Source organism: Hakea prostrata, chromosome 3 (genome assembly GCF_041222555.1).
Source record: "Hakea prostrata isolate BN-2017 chromosome 3, UWA_Hpros_2, whole genome shotgun sequence".
Lineage (NCBI taxonomy): Eukaryota > Viridiplantae > Streptophyta > Magnoliopsida > Proteales > Proteaceae > Hakea > Hakea prostrata.
In genome coordinates, this window is record NC_142602.1 from 4246214 (window position 1) to 4267602 (window position 21389).

General features: G+C 37.4%; 1 protein-coding gene across 3 annotated transcripts in view; it reads left to right on the plus strand.

Annotated features, from left to right (window-relative positions):
- The window catches only part of DGK1 (diacylglycerol kinase1), a 28673-nt gene extending 11855 nt beyond the window's left edge, over nt 1-16818 (plus strand). For 2 of the 3 annotated variants that reach the window (XM_089148246.1, XM_089148245.1), the window contains exons 5-8: nt 2137-2256; nt 2467-2631; nt 15066-15203; nt 15947-16818. In XM_089148246.1, coding sequence (XP_089004372.1) covers nt 2137-2256; nt 2467-2631; nt 15066-15203; nt 15947-16096 — 573 coding nt within the window. In that variant the 3' untranslated portion in view covers nt 16097-16818. Of the gene's footprint in view, nt 1-2136; nt 2257-2466; nt 2632-13294; nt 13775-15065; nt 15204-15946 lie in introns of those variants that run through there. The other variant, XM_089148247.1, reaches the window with a different exon arrangement.
- Nucleotides 16819-21389: the final 4571 nt, after the last annotated feature.

Consider the following 21389-nt stretch of genomic DNA (forward strand, 5'->3'; position numbering starts at 1 on the left):
AATCTGGTGCAACATAATCGAACTAAGCACATTGGAATTGATAGGTTTTTTGTCAAAGGAGAGTTGGAACAAGGGCTTATCTGTATGCCTTTTGTGAGATCTGGAGACCAAGTAGCAGATGTTTTCACTAAGGTTTGAAAGAAAGAGATTTCCTTCCTATTATAGGCAAGTTGGGCATGATTAATATCTATGCCTCAACTTGAGGGGGAGTGTTGGATTCTACTAGGAGTTCAATTAGAGTTTGTATAGGAGTTAAATTAGAGTTTGTTTTCATATAAAATTCTATTCCTTGTAATAGTGTACTTTCCACTTAATTATAAATAGAGGGCTTGAGATCATTGATCCATAAGCCATTCTACTAATATCGTGTTTCTCAACATTATTTGCCTTTTACTTCTCAAGGGTAGTTTATGTAATTTCCAGAAGAAGATTAATGAAACATAGGTATGCAGAGAGGTCAATAGAGACTTCACCACAGTTTTCCTCATCTCTCCTTTCTTTTTCTTCTCTTCTCTTCATCTCCTTAGCTCTTACTTCTCTCTCTTACTGGAGTTGGTCTGTACTCTTTGATTTTTTTTATTTTTTTTTAACTTGGAATTAGAATTGGTTTGAGAATTGGCCAAACTTTAATCTGCCCATAACTCTCTTCAGAACCGTAGAAAATTACAGGGTCCCGATAGAGGCCATACTATGTTGGATTATACATTTTGAAGGTCTAATGTAGTTTCATTGTCCAAATGACGGCTCAATGAAGGAGATATGAGGGCTGTAAATGTCGATTTGAAGATCTTGAGGCTCAAAACAAGTTACTACCTAGTGTTCTTTCATCTCTTCATCTCTCTCATCCAGCCGGCAATTGAGATGTGACTAGGCCTGCTATAATTGCCTAGCAGTACCTTTCAACCCCTTAGGGCCCATTGCTGTCATACAATTTGGAAGTCCAACTCCACCTTTCCCTGCTAGATAGTTGCCACCAGATTCATTGTTTTTTCTCTGTTTTGCCTGATATGCTTTGGGGAATGTAGAATGGTTACCATTGGTTGGATGTTATAGAATGAGGCTACACTATTGGGAATGCATGTGACTTATTTTCTTCAAGAAATTGTGGGTGTCCTAAGTGCTGGAATTTTTATTTTTATTGTATTCTTTTCCCATAGAAATGACTTCCCGTTTGATTTTCATATTACTTTGATTCACTAGCATGTACTTACCATGTCTGGTTCTGGGGACACTGGACCTATGGAAGCGTTGCCCAGTAGCTTCAGTTGTACCAACCCTAGTATGATTCTCATTGATAACCTCAATACCCAAGTATCTCTTGTGAAGTTGGACAATACCAACTACTTGGACCAGGCTCACTTTGTGAAGTTGTCAATGTGAAGCAGGGGGAAATTAATTACAATATATTCTTCTTTTGTGTGTTATATATATATATATATATCTGTGTGTGTGTGTGTGTGTGTGTGCTAATAAGATTTCCTTATTAATAAAAAAGATGGAGGAAAGAAAAATCAGCACTTGTATTTTCTGAACAAAAGTCACTTGAGGTTTGGAAAGTTAACGTATCTGCTGCTTCCAGAAATAAATATGGAATGAGGCCTTGGAGATAGGAATACTTTCGTCCATCTGTGTCTTCTTCACGAAAGTAGGAGCAAATTGTATTAATTGCTACTTATTTGTTTGAGTTGCTCCTGATCTGCTGTGCTGTGCGTGTTTCCTCTTATTTTATGTTCCTCTGTCAATTGTGCATTTCAAATTTTATTTATTGTTTTCTATGTTTTTTCGCTTTGTTTTGTTTGGATCCATGTAACCAACCCCATTGAATGACTCCCATTAGACTGGGACAAAGCCGAGTTTGTTGTATTGTCGACCGAGGTTCAAGTTGGTATAAGATTTTTCAGAATAAGGCATGTTAACCTCTCTCTCTCTCTCTCTCTCTCTCTCTCTCTCTCTCTTGCAAGATCATTAATGTAGACTCAGTCATTCAGGAACTCACTTGTTGATGGGGTTGATCATAGAACCAGTGTGATCTAGCTACTGATGGTGTTTTTTTAGTTGCTTTTCTAAATTTTGTTCTGCGTCTAGCTGCATTTAACTTATTGCATCTGGATTTGAATGCTGTGAATCTGCTTGCAGTTCATGAATAAAGTGCTCTATGCAAGAGAAGGTGCAAAGAATATCATGGATAGGACATTTGCAGACTTCCCCTGGCAAGTTCGTGTGGAGGTGGATGGGGTTGAGATAGAGGTCCCTGAGGTGTGTAGACATTTCCACTTTCTTCCATTATTTACTGAAAATTGATGAAAATGAGGATATATGGAGCTCTAATGAAACCCAACCTCTCTCTCCCACCCCCTATGGCCCCATCCCCCCCCCCCCCCCCTCTTCTTGTCTGTGCTAGAAAATAGGAGAATTTGAACATATTTATATAACTTACTAGGCCATGAAATTGCTCCAACTATGCAGGATGCAGAAGGTGTGCTTGTAGCAAACATTGGAAGCTACATGGGTGGAGTAGATCTTTGGCAAAATGAGGATGAAAATTATGATAATTTTGATCCGCAATCTATGCATGACAAGGTGCTAGAGGTTGTTAGTATATCTGGAATGTGGCATCTTGGAAAACTTCAGGTAAGGTTGATTCTGATGTACATATGGTACAATATAATGAGTTGGAGATTTGATTTCTGGTTATCTATAAAATCTGTCTTGGATATATAAGGTAGGATCATATTATGATTACTAACAAGTAACCTGTTCATTTAGGCTGCTGGAAAAGCTGTAATCAATCCCCTCAGAACCCTCTAGATCATGATAAATACTTCCCTCATGTTTGGTATTGCAAAAAAGCCAAATACTTGTGCATTAGGACCTCTTCCCAACTAATGTTTTTCTATTTGAAACAGCTTATGTGGCTATTTTAACCCCTTGGATAGAGAGGTCATGTTCAGGATTAGCCACATTTCAAATTTCAAGGCCTAATTTAATTATGTTCCATCATGTGTATTGGCATGCATCTTATTTTTTTGATCTTCTCCTATGGTAAACCAACCACTGCTGTGCACTCTCCCATCACCCTAGACTCTATCTGTTTTGCCGCACTGAAATTCTGATAGGGCTGAAGCTTAACATGTGAGCAGGGGGATCTACCACTCCACAAAGTTTGGCCCCCCCATCTGATATACCATGTGGCATTTGTTGGCAATTAGTGCAGAGCTAAGGAGAAGGGTTTTTACCATGAGGATATGGATTGGGGCTCAGTACTGGTTATTATAAATGATAACTAATAGATGATTAGAGTAAAATCGAAGTGTGGGTGTAGAATATGACAAATACAGTAGGGGCTGAATGCTGTGGAAACCCTAATGAGGACTAATCAGTGAGTGGCATAACCCACATACAAAAATATTCCGTCAGCTAGGATTCGTTGATGACAAACTCAAAGAAAGAATGTTCCCTTCAAGCACTTTAACCTGGCTTTCCTACTCAAATGAAAAGTATTTCCATGGCTCACCATCCAAGGGTTCCAGCCATCTAGTCACCCTTGTTGAATTGCTTCCACTGATATTGTTCAACCTCCCATGGAGATTCTAATCCCAAAAACTACCATAAAACTTCCATTAGCATTCAGCTTGAGGATGTTGGAAGGGGAACAACAGATGCTGAATCTACATGGGAGCCACAGACATAATCTCTTAAACTGCATGTTTCATTAAATAGTTGATAGAGATCATAAGAGCTTCCAAGGTGTAGGTATCTTGCAGTTTTCAACATGTTGAAGTATACGCAAGTTTGGGCTATTTTACCATTCACGTGAACAATATTATGCTAGTGATGCTACTCTACTTTCTATTTTTAATGTAGGAGTCTTGCTACATAAGTTTTGGGAGTTTCTAGAAAGCATAGTTTCTATTTTGGTGGTAGTTTCTATTTTTAGAACTTTCTATTTTAGGAGCTAGAAAGTTACTAAAGCTGTAATTTTTTGTTTTTTTTTCTTTAGAGGACAATTACTTGTCTCTCAAGTTGTATTAGATTCATTAGAAGCTATAAATAAAAGGGCTCTGTGATTCTAGATTCTTTAGCTAGAATCATAGACCTCTTCTGTTGGTTCTTCATCTCGCTTTTCTCTGTTCAAGTTCAGCTGCTATAATCATCCCAAAAAAGAAAAAAAGTTTAGTTGTTGTTTTGATTATTTAAAGCTTGTTTTCTAACACAACATAATAAATTAGTATTTGTTGAAGTATATATACTTGGGCTATTTACTGTTCACGACATTATTCACGTGAACAGTAAAAAATCTGTTTTTACTATTCACTATTCACGGTACTGTTCACGTGAACAGTATATGCTAGTGATGCTACTCTACTTTCTATTTCTAATGTTGGAGTCTTGCTACATAAGTTTTGAGATTTTAGAAAGCATATTTTCTATTTTGGTAGTAGTTTCTATTTTAGGAACTAGGAAGTTACTAAAGTTGTAATTTTTTGTTTCCTTTTTTCTAGAGGACAATTACTTGTCTCTCAAGTTGTATTAGATTCATTAGAAGTTATAAATAAAAGGGCTTTGTGATTCTAGACTCTTAAGCAAGAATCACAAGCCTCTTCTACTAGTTCTTCATCTCTCTTCTCTTCTTCTTCTTCTCTCTTTTCTTTGTTCAAGTTCAGCTGTTGTTTTGATTATTTAATGCTTGTTTTCTAACATGGCATCAGAGCAAGTTTAATCATAGGGATTGTTTTCTCTCTCTTGGCTGCCCAGTTTTTTTTCCTTTTTCTTATCTAGGGTAGCCCCAACCTTCGCTGCAGTAATTGTGCATGGCTGTCCTTCTTTTTAAATTTTGAAGCACCAAGTATTTATGTATTAATACTATAAAAAGGCCCTAAGCTTTCTGGGGATATGTCTACCTATTTGATTCAACTGAGGCTGCTACTACCCTTTTTTTGTGTGCAAATCTGAAGTTCAATGTGCACTATACTGATATCTTGGGATTCCTCTTGATTCTTGCAAAGATATGCCCATAATTCGGATTGCAAGACCTAAGTATTGTCTTCCATTGTTTGTGCTATAAGTTTAGTTGCAAGTCGTATACTAGTACCCTTGTTTCATTGAATTTCTCTCTTCTGAAAAATTCTGCTGCTACCTTCTTGCTTTACTACTTCTTCCGTTGTTTATTTCAGAATCAAGTTTAGCCTTCTTTTTATCTAATACTTATACAAAGACCTAGAGGACTATTTTTCTTTCATATCGAGATCTGTTAGAGTTTCAAATCTAGCAGAAGTTTGCTGCTATGGTCCGAGATCTGATATTATTTGCTACTGCAGCAACTGTTATTGCACTTCTTCCAAGTGGATTGCTGCAACGACTATTGCAATTTTGAGATTCCAAGCTGGTTCAATATATATTTTTTCCTGATCTAATTTGCTCCTGCCTAAGGGTTAGCGGTGGTCCAGAATTTTTTTTCCCCCCTTGGTGCACAAGACTTTGTCTTGTGAGACGATTTTCTGCTACTTGATCAACTTTATTGGTGAATAATACACTGCTCATCATTAATTGTCCACGTGTAATGCTACACGTGAGGGGGAGAATGGTACCTTATTCTATATCTACTCAAGATGTGCTGATGGATATTATTTGTGAAGATCTTTGTCCTCAACCTATGGCATTCTACAACGATATCATTACATGTCTTTACCTATATTGTCTTTTACAGTTTTACCTTACCTACTCGGTCCGTAATAACCCATACTACCTTACCTACTTGGTCCGCAGTAACCCATACTGTCTTTTACCTTACCTACTTGGTCCATGATAACCCATACTGTCTTTTACCTTACCTACTTGGTCCGCAGTAACCCATATTGTTTTTTACCTTACCTACTTGGTCCGCAATAACCCATACTGTCCTTTACCTTACATACTTGGTTCACAATAACTCATATTGTCTTTTACCTACCTACTTGGTCCACAATAACCTATATTGTCTTTTAGCTACCTATTTGGTCCGTAGTAACCCATACTACCTTACCTACTTGGTCCACAGTAACCGATACTGTCTTTTACCTACCTATTTGGTCCGTAGTAACCCATACTACCTTACCTACTTGGTCCACAGTAACCTATACTGTTTTTTTACCTCCTTACTTGGTCCACAATATTTAATATTGCCTTATACCTACCCATACTTTACCTGTTACTTGCCTTCTTGTGAAGCGTTTATATGGACTTTGGAGTTACAATTTTGAAGATCTGGTGTGGATATTTCTCCCTACTACCGGCATTATATGGATAGTGTCTTTGATGCTGCTATACTTATGGACTTTGTTCGTCTTCAATATCTTCGATTGTTCTCAATATTGGATGGTTCTATTGACATGAAGAATTAATTTTTTTTTTAAGTTGGTGTTGTTTATCTCCTGGGTGAAGTTTTCTCAGTGTTTATCGACATCTGCCATTGCTACACGATTCAAGATTGGTGCTACTTTTCAAGTTTATTCTTATTGTGCAAGTTGAAGTTTTCTTTGTGTACACTCCAGCTTGAGGGGGAGTGTTGAAGTATATACACTTGGGCTATTTACTGTTCACGACATTATTCACGTGAACAGTAAAAAATCTGTTTTACTGTTCACATGAACAGTATATGCTAGTGATGCTACTCTACTTTCTATTTCTAATGTTGGAGTCTTGCTACATAAGTTTTGAGATTTTAGAAAGCATAGTTTCTATTTTGGTAGTAGTTTCTATTTTAGGAACTAGGAAGTTACTAAAGTTGTAATTTTTTGTTTCCTTTTTCTAGATGACAATTACTTGTCTCTCAAGTTGTATTAGATTCATTAGAAGCTATAAATAAAAGGGCTTTGTGATTCTAGACTCTTAAGCAAGAATCACAAGCCTCTTCTACTAGTTCTTCATCTCTCTTCTCTTCTTCTTCTTCTCTCTTTTCTTTGTTCAAGTTCAGCTGCTGTTTTGATTATTTAATGCTTGTTTTCTAACAGTATTGATCTTTAGGTAGGTCTCTCCCAACCTCTAAAGATCCTACAGGTCTTAGTTATTAAAAATGTTTCTTAATTAGTATAATTTTAGTTATTTCTCATTAACCTGAGAACTTGAGTTAGTATTACCAACTACCATGCATTCTGGCTGGAATTGGCTCACTAGAGGCGGTTTGTTAGCAGTTTCTAGAACTGAAACTTTACCTAATGTAGGTACCATAGGTCCGCAACCTATGCATGACAAGGTGTACTCCGTTTGAATCTTTCTTTTATTTTGCTTTTTTTCCCCTCTTGTCTTGGGGTTTTGTTATTTTATTTCTTTTCTATTTATTTTATTTGGTGGGGATTTTTTTGGGGGGGGGGGGGGGTGGTGTTGGAGCGGTTGGAGTGTGTGAACTGTGAATAGCTAATTGAAATATGCCACAATTTGTGGCAAATTTTCTATTTTTGTGATTCCTTGTTTATGTACTGTTCTTTAGCACTTTCCTCTTCTCAAATGAGCATATGGTAGGAAGCAAGTAATCTCCTCCTTTCTTTCTTTCTTTTTTTCTTTTTTCTTTTTTTATGAGAAGAAAACAAAAGTTAAATTAAAGGACATCATAAGAGTTACATCTACTAGTCATAGGGTGATAGGCCCAGAACACAAGCACACCGAGGAAGAACCAAACAGGGAAGGAAACGAGCGAAGAGAAGGACAGGATAGATTGAAGAGTAGAGACTTTGAAGAGCCGGGGATGATTAGAAGAGACAGACAGAGAAATAGGGACAGCCGGGGGCACGCGGGAATGTATGTTTTATTCAACTTATCAAAGTCCCTTTTTTCTTCTTGAGTTATTCCACCTTGTTAAGTAGCCTCATTCAGGTACCTAACATAGGGAATCTACCAGAATCCATATCTAGAGATTCTAAGTTAGTCCTAACATGTCCATTGGCTTTGTTTAGTGTTTACTTCCATGCCTACCAATTTAACAAAAAAGTTCAAAAGAGTGGGGAATTGAATTTTAGAGCATGTGGTTTCTTTAAGTTTTGTTGCTATATCCAGGAGAATTATTAAGTATTGTAAAGGCCACGTTGTCTTCGAGGACTTCGGTAAGAGAGACGTGATTCTATCGTTGCTACACCAAATTTGTGTAATGGGTATGCTTTTCTTCTTTTGCTAATTCTAGTCCAATGTTGATTGCAAAAAGTGCAACTCCAATCCTATCACTTTCGTCCACACAATCATGTCTCCACTGTAACCTATTTGCCATTTACATCTATCCCCGCACTCCATCTTGCTATGTTTAGAGATTCATTAGGTACCCTTGCACAAAATAAAACCGGTGAATGAATCATGGATAAATCTCTGGAAATGAAGTGTACTTGTTGCTCCAAAATGAACTGGTTAGTAAAAGATTGTTGAGTTTCTTCAGGCATATAAGAATTTGAACATGCCAAGTGAAGCTCAGTTACCCAAAAGCAAATATTATTTAGGACCTAATTGGGTTGGGTTTTTGTTTATTAAACATCATATGGTTCCTTTCTCTCCATAAGAAATAACCAGTGATACTAAAACAAGAAAAAAACCAATGAGGAGCTTCTTTGTCCAGCTGTGTATTAGCTGGGAAAGAAGCACAGAAGTGGAGGAGAGATTCTTTGGTTGAGTGTTGAGTTTTGAGTCCCAAAGGTCCTACCTCCCAGATCCTCTTGGTCCATTTGCAAGATAAGAAAATATGCCATAGAGTCTCCGCCTGATCTTTGCATAGTTCACAAACAGTGTTCATGTCCGACCATTGGGATAAGATAAACTTACCTGGAAATCCTGCATTCAATAGACTCCAAAAGTAATATTTGAACTTAGGGTGGAGGGGGAGCTTCTAGTAGAATTTCCACCAATGGTTGAAGGTGTTGCAACAGATTGGGTATTTTTGTCTCTGCAATGCTCCCCCCGCCAACTTAGCAAAGAACTCGCCATTGGAAGAAACTTTCCTATCATTAAAGGAGGTTAGCGAAATATGACAGAGAATGGAAGAAGGAAGATTAAAAGTTGAGAGATGCTCCTTGTTAAGTTTAACGTTGTTAAGTTTAATGTTTTGTAGCATTTGTGCAACCGTGGTTTCTGGTGCCCAGACTAGGACATCATTGTATTTGTTCACAATGGATGTTCCCTCAGAGAGCCAAGGGTCAAACCAGAAAGAAGAATCAGTGTCATTTCCAATGTACTTTTGAACCATTTCCTCAAGTTTCAGGAATTATACTGCAGATACTAAACCAAGGCCAAGAGCCTGCTTTCTTTTGCACTTCTGGGGTTGAACAGAGAAGTCTTTGGAAAATGTATAGCCTTAAGAGTCAAAGCCCAGAGATTGTTGGACTCATTGAGGAGTCGCCACCCCTGCTTGAGGAGCAACGCCGTATTAACATCCTCCATTCTTTTAAAGCCTAGTCCTCCAGCAAACTTGGGTTGACAACATTTATCCCAGCTAATAAGAGTAAGATGCTTAGCTTTAAGGGGATTACCATGCCAAAATCTTTGGCAAAAAGAATAGAGTTTTCTGCAGAAACTTCTTGTGAAGTGGAAGCGTTGCATATGAAAAATCGACAAAGGTTGCAGAGCAGATATAATGAGAACCTCTCAGCCTTGCGTAGGGAAGGGAAGAAGCTTTCCAACCAGCAAAACATTTATATATCTTTTGTAATAAAAAAAATTTTTAATTCTTAGTCCTAGCATTGTTGTCAAACAAACTGGTACCCAAATACAAAGCATCTTGTTTCATTTCCGAAATACCCAAGATGCAAAGGCATCCATGTTTCGATTGAAAAAGGAACCACTTTTTTCAAAATTAATTTCCTGCCCTGTTACATCAGAGAACAGCTTCAATGCAGCCTTTATTGCGAGAACATCCTCAACTTCCGCTTGACAGAAGAGGAAAATATCATCGGCAAAAAATAGATGTGATATTTCAGGAGCAGAGGGGGCAATTTTATGCCCTTAAACAGGTTCAAATGTCTATACTCCTGCAAAAGTCTCGATAAGACTTCCGTAATAAGAAAAAGGTATGGACTCAGGGGACAGCCCTGATGCAACCCACGTGAACCTAAGAACCATTTGAAAGGGCATCCATTAATTTTAATGGAATGGGTAACGGAACTAATAAACTTTAAAACCAGATTACACCAATGTTGGTCGAAACCTAAAAAAGGAAAAAATGCTATAGATTACCTTCCACTCTGTTCTATCGTAGGCTTTGGACATATCCAACTTGAGAGCTACGAACCCTTGTTTTCTCTTTGTTTTCTTCATAAAATGGAAGATTTCATGAGCAATAAAAATATTTTCCGTAATTTGTCTTTTAGGAACAATAGCTCCCTGAAGAGGTGAGATAAACTCTTCCAACAAGGGTAAGAGTCTACGAGCTAAAAGCTTAGCAAGAACTTTATAAATGACATTACACAGACTAATCGGTCAAAAGTCAACCATAAAAGTTGCATTATCTTTTTCTGGGATGAACCATAACAAGGTATGAATGACTCTCAGGGGTAAGTACAAGTCCCAAAAAAAAAGGTCACAAAATCAAAAAGGTCTCTATGAATCAACTGCCAATGCTTTTGAAAGAAGAAAGCATGGAAACAATTCCAAGTGAGGGGCCTTGTAGGAGTCAAAGGAAAATAACACTCCTTTTACTTTCATCCAAAGAGGGAATATTAGATAAACCCTCAAAGAGAGAAGCATTACCCAAAGGAGGGAACAGGGGTTCAATGAAAGAAGCGCCCAAAGGGTTAGAAGAGGTAAAGAGGTTCTGCATGTGAAGTGCAAAGGCTTTGGCTATTTCCTTTGGCTTCGGAAAAGAAACCCCATCCGCCACAATGGATTCAATTTTTCTAAACTGATGGTGGACCTTAGTGGCAAGATGGTAGTACTTTGTGTTACGATCCCCTTCGTGGATGTACTTAGATCTGGACTTTTGGAACCAGAACCATTCCTTTGCGTCAAGAGCCTGGGATAAGTATTGCTTTTTTCCGCAATTAGGTCCAGTTTGGAGAAGGCTGCATTTCCAAAGCATCAATCTCCAAAGACAAAGCATCAAAAAGATTATTGACATTCCCAAACTTGGTTACTCCAGGCCCGAAGGCAGTGGGATTATCTGAAGGGTTCCCTACATTGCCATCCCAGCCTTTACGCACAGCTTCAGAGAAAAAGGGAAGTTGATAGTGGAGGAGCTTCCTCCCTTGACGAGGGTGGGAGGAGGTAACAAGTAACAAAGGGTTATGGTCAGAACAACTATTGGGAAGCTAAGACACCTTGCTGGAGGGAAAGTAGGTCAACCAGTCTGGGGAAGCTAAAATATGATCCAAATTTTCCTTAACTAGTTTGGGTTTTTTTTTTCCTATTCGACCACGTAAAGTATTGACCAGGAGCAGAGATTTCCAATAGAGAGAGGGACGACACCCAGATCATTAAAACTCAGATAAAGAGGGTGTGAATTTAAAGTGGCCTCCTAATTTACCTTCTTGATTCAAGGATAATCAAGGGGAGGTTAAAACTTAAAATTAGCTAGGAAGCTAGACAAATGTTCCCAGAAGCACTTTCTGTCAGAGTGGGAAGGGGGGTTGGGGGCATAAACAAAAATAATCATCGAAGGGGTTGTCCCGGAAAGAAGCAGAGCAATGGAATGCTCTTCCGATTTCAGAAGGGAGGTAGGAGTCCCAGTTCAGGCTAAGGTCAACAATCCTCCCTTAAAGCCCTTAGAACCTGTACTATTGCAAAACCTAACCGAGGAATAGCCATTGCAAAATTGCTTGCCCTCAACTAGAGTAGAATGATTAGAGGATTTAGTGTCACAAACAAAGAAAATATCAGGAGTGCTTTAATTACTTTCTTGAGACATTGCTGAGAGAAATTACCATTTAAGCCTCTGATATTCCAGGTTAAAATCCTCATCATAAATTGCAAGAAAAGTAATACTCCCCAAACAGCTCCAACAGGGAAGAAACAGTTCAAAAGAATAAAGCACACTCAAGTCAACAGCAGAAAAAGTAACGCACAAGGAAACAAAACAACAATAATATGTACCCAAGACAACAAACACGCAATCACAACAACATTTAAGAGTGAAAACAACAAACTAGAAGAAAGCAGATTGATAGCAGGACCAAAGTACTACGGCAGCAATAAAAACTAGAACAACAGTAAAGGAAATTAAGCTGGAAAAAACCACTAGATGAAGAAAAACCAAGCAGAAAAACGATTCCTAGATCTAGAATTTATCTTTTGATGCCAGGAAAGATAATGGCCCACAAAGAAATAAAGTAAACAATACAAAGATCAAAGAAATCACTATATTTGTGATAGGGGAAGACCTGAGGGGCAGGTGGCGGCGCTTCACTGTTAGGCTAAGCAGTCTGAGTCACAACCGGGTTGTGGATGGCCAAGAACATTGACAGCCTGCAACTTCATTTCTTCCCAAAAGGTCTAGAATTGAGCTTTAGGATCAGCAGAAGCAGCGAGGAGGGTCTTTAGGGCAAAGCAGAAAGAATCCAGTGGAATAGGCTGGTCTTATAAGGAGGACAGGCGTAGGCGCTTATGGCTGCCTAGTACACATTCCTCCCTCATTCCACCTCCAGTGGTCCCCACAGTAGGCTCTACACGGACTGGTTCAGCAGCAGTCGTGAAATCAGCTGAAGAAGAGATGTTGCTAGGAGCATTATGGATATGCACTGTTTGAATATTGTAGATTTTCTGTCCATAGACTCGGTGGTTGGTCTGCCTTTTATTTAGTGAAGAAAAGCCCCAACTGCCGGGTCTTCAAGAAGAGAAACTGTGGTTCCATCATCAGATTTTTGTTGCATGTTGGAACCTGTTACATTAAACGTTGGTAGGGAGCCATCAGCCCCTGAAATTGATCACACTGCACCCCATAATGCACACCTTGTGCACCTTGACCTTCTAACTTGCGCATATTGTTCAACATTGTATCAACATCATCAGCCTCAACAACCTGCTTACCTTTTCAAACCTGATCAGCAAAAGTAACAGTTTTCCTACAAAGTTGCATGGGGAATTCAATGTTCCCCCTTGAAAGAAAACTCCCTTATCCGAACCGTCTTCAGTATAGACCTCATCACCCCTCGCTTTGTCTTTTTCATTTTCAATTTCTTTTCCCTTTTCTATTATTTTTTCTCTTTCTTCTGTTACTTCAACTTCACTTACTGCTGCTTTTGAAGCACTTGCTTCCTTTTCTTCTTCTTTTGCTGCACTCTTTCCTTGAATTATTGCTTTTGCTTTTGTAGATTCATTCTCTCAACATTTGTCCCTTTCAACTTGGTATCAGATTGGGAACAATTTTCAACCATATTAGAACCAGGTGGAGAAGAGTCACTGGATAGGCTTCTTGAAATGCTGCAATCAAGACACATGCTCTTCAAGGAACTACCAAGGGCCACATCCGCTGGACAGCCAAGACCAAAGGAGTCTTCACTTTGAGTCACGGGGAAGAGCTTCTACACCATACGGGGAGTTCCCTAGTACCGAACTAACAAATTCATTATCAGACATACGAACAGCACCACTCCTTTCTTTTTTGCTTGTTGACACCCTGGTTCGAATGATAATTATTTTACAGGAGTTAATTCTTAAAAATAATAGAATAAGTGATACCAGAATGGAAAAAAGGGAAGTATTTTACTGAAACAAAATAAAAATATTTGGAAAGAACTTTGAAATTATTTCTTAGATCTTATTTGAAGGAGAAGATAGTGATGATAGCTTGACCAGTTATAGAATCACCACCTATGGTCTGCAATACCATAGTGTTGTTGGGTTGGATTCCTTCCAATTAACCATGTGTTGTAACTATGTTCCTCTACATAACAATTTGCGGGGCGGGGCGGAGGGGGGGGGGCATTCCTTTCTGAGATAGTTTTCCTTTGAAACAGCGGAACCTTGGTTCAACCTACTGGAGTTTCTGAATTCCAGTATGTTGAGAAGCAAACTGTTGTATGTACCTTGTGCAATGATCTGCATCATTACTTGTTTGAGGAACAATTTTTGACATGTATCAGTAGATGACGGCTTACTTGTGCATAATTTGCCGACTCTGAGATTCAGTCAACTTGATTTCCAGGCACCAGTAATTAATTCTTTATTTTGACTGTAAATGCATGACTTGACCAAGCCACCCTTGCAACTTGGGCAATCCTCATGACTTGAGCCCGATTTTTCTAAGCTGGGTGAGTTGAAGGTTCAAACATTTTCACAGCAGCACAAGGTTGTGGGAGTTGAACCTTGACCTCAAGTTAGCATGTGAGCCACCACCATTGCGCCTGAGTCGTTTTATGAATATTTATGTTCAAAATTCACTGCATGGAATGTGTTTTGAACCTGGGTATCTACACTGAAACGAATAACATGCCAAGCATAAGTCTGTTTTCATATATTGTAGATGATGCTGTATTTTCTATTGACACATCTAAAATCCTTATTTAGATTACCCTCATTTCACTTGGTGGCTCTCCTAGTTGAGTCCCATCTTCAGGGTCCATAATCGACAAGAGCTATGCATCATACAAGCTGAAAATTTACCACTGAGGTGGCTGGGGAATTTTCTGTAACGTGAATCCATTCATATCATTCTTTACTTCTGAACGAAAGATGATGATCTTTGTCGATGTTTTAATTGCCTATTAAAACATTGTTATAAGGTGAATTTTTTGAAATGTAACCGGTATTCTGATGATGATGACATTAGTTGAACATAAAATAGGTTGCTGTGGATAACAAGTTGGTTTCTTTAAACACACTTTTCTTTCGTGGCCATTACTTCATCTTATATTTGTTTTCAGAGAGGGTACTCTATGTAGAAGTGCAACTTGGGCCTGTTTAGGTCAAGCAACTTATGAAATATTGTTGAGCCTGATCGTCAATCCTGTGTAGTTCAAAGTTGAGCATAATGTCAGCCTGAGTTCCACTCAGAACTAACTGCTAGGTTCATGCTGAGCCCTGACAGATCTCATCAAATGCACTTGAGCCCAGTGTTTTCTTGCAGATTTAATGTACTGGATATTGAGTCAATCGTTCATCGTTAAAGCTTTTGATATGTGTAGGTGGGGCTTTCTCGAGCTCGAAGACTTGCACAGGGGCAATCAATCAAGATCCAGCTTTTTGCTGCCTTACCAGTTCAAGTAGATGGAGAGCCCTGGTTTCAAGAGCCATGCACATTAGTCATTTCACATCATGGCCAGGTTCTCTCTCTCTCTTCATTCATGCTCAATTTCGTTTTTTGTGGGTGAATATTATCTTAAATTTCAGTAATCTGGTGCCTGGAAACAGGGGTAAAGCTGAGTACCGGTGACCCTCCCCAGACCTTACTAAATACTGCATCCTTGTGCACTTATGTCCCCCAACACCCCCCCCCCCCCCCCCGGTGCCCTCCCGCCCAAAAAAAAAAAAAAACCCCTTTTTTCCCATGTTATAGATCTGACCCTTGTAAGAATAAGATAACTGTTCAAAAGTTTTTGACACATGGGAAGAAAGGGAAGTGTTGCAGAGCCAAATGAGAGAATGGGGATATATCTGAGATGAAATCTTAGATTTGCAGGGGAGGAAGAGAAAACAAGAGACTCAAATTTTCAATCCATCCCACTTTGTATGTCATGATTGTTTTATTGTTGGGTACATGCAAGTAATATAAAGATAAGATGACAACAGGCACTTCAAATTGAAATGTAATACCAAAATAATGATTGTCGTGTTCTTATGTGGTACATTTTTTCTTATAGAAATTCAAATTTAAGAAATTTTGCCAATGTGTCTACTTTTTATCTGTTTTTTAGTTTGGTTTCTATGGTCGTTGTACTATATGAAGTTCGATCTTTGATTGATCTAGTTGATCCCTGTGGTCTTCCGCATAACTCATAACTTAATTCTGGACAAGGATGGGTTTTTATTTATTTATTTCTGAATGTTTCTCTTGTTGCTGATCAAGGCATTTATGCTGAGGAGGGCATCTGAGGAACCTCTTGGTCATGCTGCTGCCATAATCACAGACGTGCTTGAGAATGCTGAAACCAGCCACATAATCACTGCATCCCAGAAGCGAGCCCTTCTTCAGGAAATGGCTTTGAGGCTCTCCTAGATAGCATGTTTCATACAATAGAATCATGTCTTGCCATATTTTCAGCGTGTTAAAGGTGTGGTTTTTGCCAAAATTTGTATTTCAATTGTCCCACATGCCTCTGCCTTGAATCAACATTTTTTTTTTAATTCTGACCAAGGCATGTACGCTCATATTACATGTATCTGTACATACAAAATGAAAGAAAATATATATTTGAATGAGTTTCTACTCTCAACCCCTTCAGGGATTATGTGAATATCAATTGTTGCCATGGTCAACTGGAAATGTTCTTCCATCAAAGTTCACTGTATCAGGCTTCTATGGCTATGGCTTCCTCTTGGAATTCCTGTTGAGAATAAGGTTCTGGTTGAAAATGGGGGAGTGCTAAGAAACTTTATGCGAGTAAGCCATTTTTTTGCTTGGGTTCTTCTATGCTGGAATTTGATTGAGAACTATGACCCCTGCTTTGTCTGCCTCTATCATCAGATGGTGATGACACATGAACTCCTGTACCCTATTATATGTATCAATCATTACGGCTTGGATCATGAACAGAGAGCACCAGCTTGGGAATTCCTTCATTCTGAATTAAAAAAATTAGGTGATCATTCTTTGAACCATGTACCTTCAATCCTACTGCTTCTGCACCTAACAGTAACCAGACTAATTTTCTTGGTGATGTCTTCTGTCACTCTCTGGTATCTGTTTTGTTATGTTTTTCACTGTCTGGCTCCCTAGACAGTTTCTTGTCTCTGGTTGCAATACTGAGAACGCATGACTAAGTGATGTTCTTTCTCCTAAAAAATTATTATTAGTGTGAAATTATAGATTAATAACATCATCATGAGCTTGCAACTTGAGGAATTTTACAAATTACAGTTACAAATTTAATGGGTGGAAAAAAAAATTTTAACAGGATTACAAACTTGGGTTCTAGAGAAAAATTGAGTTGGCAATAAATGTTTACCAACATTCATCAGAAGGAATTTAATAGATATACATCATGAACACCTTGCTTGGGTCCTGCGCAATAAATGCGCAAGACCATCAAGCCATTCACTTTGGGCGGGGGATCAGAATTTAGGTCAAAATTTCGATCTCGACCGTCGAATGCGCAGAATCCAAGCTTTTTCGAGAGAAGTAACTGGTCCATGTCTAGTTGATGAGAACTCACTGCAATCAGTCCAATGGCCATGGTTGTGACACCTAATTCCCTGGCTTTTATGGTGCTCATTGTCTGCTCTCTACCTAACCACTGCTAATAAATAGCATTAATAAAATGCCCATTGAGCCTGTCTCACCAGAACTTGAACCACCATTACCATCAGCTTTAAGGATTTGCTCTAGCAGTAATGGAGAAATGATGACCTTAAAACCATTTTCAATCCTTCCAGCTACCAAGATTTTCTTAGAAGAGGAACAGAATGAGTTACCAACTAGTCCAGTACAAGCATATGAAAATGAAAGAAAGCTCAAATATCATAGATATTTCTAAATTATAAGAAACTCCTGAAGTTGGTAGATGATATAATTTTCTATGGTTAACAGTAGAATCTGGGTATTATTCTAATAATGCAAATCTAATGATTTATCAACTACTCATCAAATTCTTAAGAATATATTCATACAAAAGGAAATTTCTCTAACAAACGCTAACAACCAAAAATAAATATAAAAAAAATTTCCAGAAGGGAAAGGTTCTAAGTTCTAACAACCACTAGTGCAATGTCCAATCTAACAACTGTCTTGTTGTGCCGACAAAAAAAAAATTTCCCTTCAACTAGAACAGTGTGGACTTCATTGGTTGGCTGTTGAGAACTAATTTATATTATTTTCCTTCTCTGGGCTCATTGTCTCCTAAAAGAGAACTCTGTAACTTTCACAGAGGATTTCCACACTGCTAGTATTGAATGAAAAACTAATTTCATTATGTGTGGGAGAAAGCTATTGTAGTTTAAATTAGAATTAAATAGGACTAACTCTATTAAAAATTCTTCAAATTTTATTAATGTTCATTTATTCCTCTATTGCGTGATTGGTTATTCAACTCAGACATTTGAAGTTTCGTACTGTATTCAAATCTGACTTGATCTTCGAAAGTAACTGTTCAACTACCCAGATAAACCCTCTCTTGCACTTGTCTTTTATAATAATTCATTTGAGCAATAATCAGATTTGAATGCAAGAATGTGAGAGAAAATTAGTGTAATTAAATTAAATAGGGGCAAAAAATTGAGAATATTATAATTGATGAAGTTGACCTGCTAGGTCCTAGGAACAAAAGAACCTGAACCACCTGACTTCAAGAACTATCAGGAATCAAAATAAGCTTTTCAAGATCATTGCTTGGTTTGGTGACCTAGTGAGAGAGAAGGTGTACCACTTTCACATATCAAGTTTTTTCTAGTCAAAGATGAGCTTTAATTAGAAATTAATCAAGTGCTATCAACATAACTAGCCTATTTTCATGTCTTCTTGTATACTCTTTATAACCCTTTTTTTCATGTGCATTCTCATACTATGGCTTTGGGCGATTGACAATCCTGAGAGAATCATGGATCAAATGACCTTTAACAGCTTATCACTCCAAGTTAAATTAAAGACTTTAAAACAAAGTTGGTTAAAAGCAGTTTCTCTTTTTAGTGCTTGAAGCTTGCTTTGCTTTAGCTAATGTGCATACGAAGTTTAGATCAGGTAGAGATCAAAGATGAAATCTTCAAGAAATTCCATCGGGTTTCTTTTGATATGTGGTGGAGAAGTGTGAGAAGAATATAAACCTCTATCCTGATAGATTTTAAGTGTTCGACTTTGGTAATTATTTAGTCTATTCAATTTGGACTAACAAATCACTAAAGGGGTTTTTAACCCTTAACCCAAACCCTTATCCATAAGCCTCAATTTGATTCGGTTCAAACTTTAATGAGCCGGTTCGATTTAGTCTTAGTAGTTCGAACCTAAATTTGACAATTAAACCATATGGATTAAACCCTAAAACCTTCTAGAACTTTCCACACTTCTATTTGAAATCTCATTTAGTTTCCATGCATTCTATAATTCTATTGCCACTATAATTCTATGCAGTGGCAATAGAATTAATTGAAATTTAGGTTATTGGATGTTGAGCGTGTTACAGCCAAGCAGGTATTAGTGGATAACAGAAGGCTTACATGAACCACACCCGGTTCAGTAACGTGTACAAAAATTAATTGAAATTGTCTCATCTTTCATATAATTAGTTACATCGACCATCTCTGCATATGTGCATGTCTCTTCAAATCATGGAAACATGCTGTCTCACAGTTTGTGTGATAAATGCATTTGAATAAAATAGTCAAATAATATTTATTATAAATTCACTTTTATAAATCTATCTACGCACCTGCTGTCAATGGTCAAGATCACCGAGATTTCGATTCCAACCGTCCGTCTTAGAAGTGGTTAAAAGGAAGGACTGTTGGTTGAGATTTGATGTTGACCGTTGGCAACCCAGTATTGTGCATTGCACTAAAGTTGAACCTCATTAAAATACCTTAATATTTAGAAATTAAATCTTTGAGTGTCAATATTCAGTTTCAATAAAACTTATACACGTGTGTCCCAACACCTTATAATATGAAGTTAGATCAAGAGTTTGAATTTTCTTAAAGTCGGTGGTTGAAATCTTGTAAATATAAAATAGTTCCATTTGAATCTTTTTGAAGCCGGGTGAAGTCATATTTGTATTAATTATATAAAAAAAATTCTCCGAAGATGTAGTTAAAGTGCGTGTTTGCTGGCCTAGATGAACCTCAGATGAACCTCAGATGTAAAAAGAATAATAATTTCTAGTTACTCAATTGGTAACGACCACCACTTCTTAATGAAGAAGTCATGGTATATGTAATATTTTTTACCCACTAATATAAAGCTACTAATTTTCCAAAAAAAATATTATTTTCTTTTGGTTTAAAATTATTAATTTTACACATGTCTACCATACAATTTTTCAATTTTTTTTTCATCTCTTTGATTGTTAGTTGTCTTAAACAAAATTAGTAAAATGATTAGCTACCAAACACTAAATATTAAGTAATGTAGGAACATCTCATTATAGGTTTTTTTAAGGGGTTTGATTGATTCTCTAACTAATCAAGGGGATCCAACAAACTAGTAGCATGTATTAGAGGACAACAAGGCTAAGGAGAGAAAGAGAGAGATAGAGTTTTGGTCTTGCTTGTTATATTGATTGAAATTCTAAGGTCTCACTACTGGACAAAACATCTTGACCTTTCATTTCATTGTTTGGTAGGCAAAAGGGCCCACCACCATTTATTATTAAAAAACGATTGCCCCATGATCAGGTGACTCAACCGAGGGGTTAAATCAAAATGAATGCAAGGGCTTGATTATATATATATATATATATATATATATTCAAATATATATTTTAACATATAACGGTGCCCCACCTCTATGCATATATATACTATATAGTAGGTGACATATCCATATATTCACAAATTCACATGTTTAGTGTAAAAAGATGAATCTCTAAATTTAATGAATTCAGGGTTTTTCACAATCAAACGGGTATAAATCTCGCATTCATAAATTCAGAGATTTCAAATCTCTAGATTCATGTAACCAAACAGGCCTTTAAAGATCACCTGCTAACTATTAGATTGGTATATTTTCGATACAATGGCTCTACAATTAGAAGATAGATGATTGGCTTACGGAATTTGGAAATAGAAGCCAACGTAGGGTTATTCGTTTGGTAAAATCAATATCTCTTAGTGAAGAGATCGATGGAATGTTACTATGTAGATCAAAGACAAAGCTCTAATGTACGAATTGAAATAATCCACAAAAAAGGTAGAGGTTAGTTCTACCTAATGTCCATTCCATCGTACATTTAGGATGGAGGTTTAGATTAAACAAGATGAATTCCCTACATGTAAAGGGTTGCCAAAAGGGGAAAGTTAAGGTTATCCTCTACCCTCGACCAAACCCCTAATTACATAAACGCATATTCAACTGTACAAAATCCATGACTAAAGACTCAATAAGGATCTTTTTTACTTCTAACCTTCAAGGGTTGATTTAGTAGATAAAGACCAACACTTTATAGTATGTGGTCAAGAATTCGAATATTCTTTAAACCTCACTGTACAGTTATAAAACTACTCCTAAGGATATAGTCTATGAGCATATAAATTGACTCGGATCCAGGCTAGACAAACAAAATTTCGTTTTTATATGTAATTTTTTCTCTGTGAACTTACTAACAGTTGCGGTCAGGATTTCAACAATAAATCAACGTGTTCCAAAT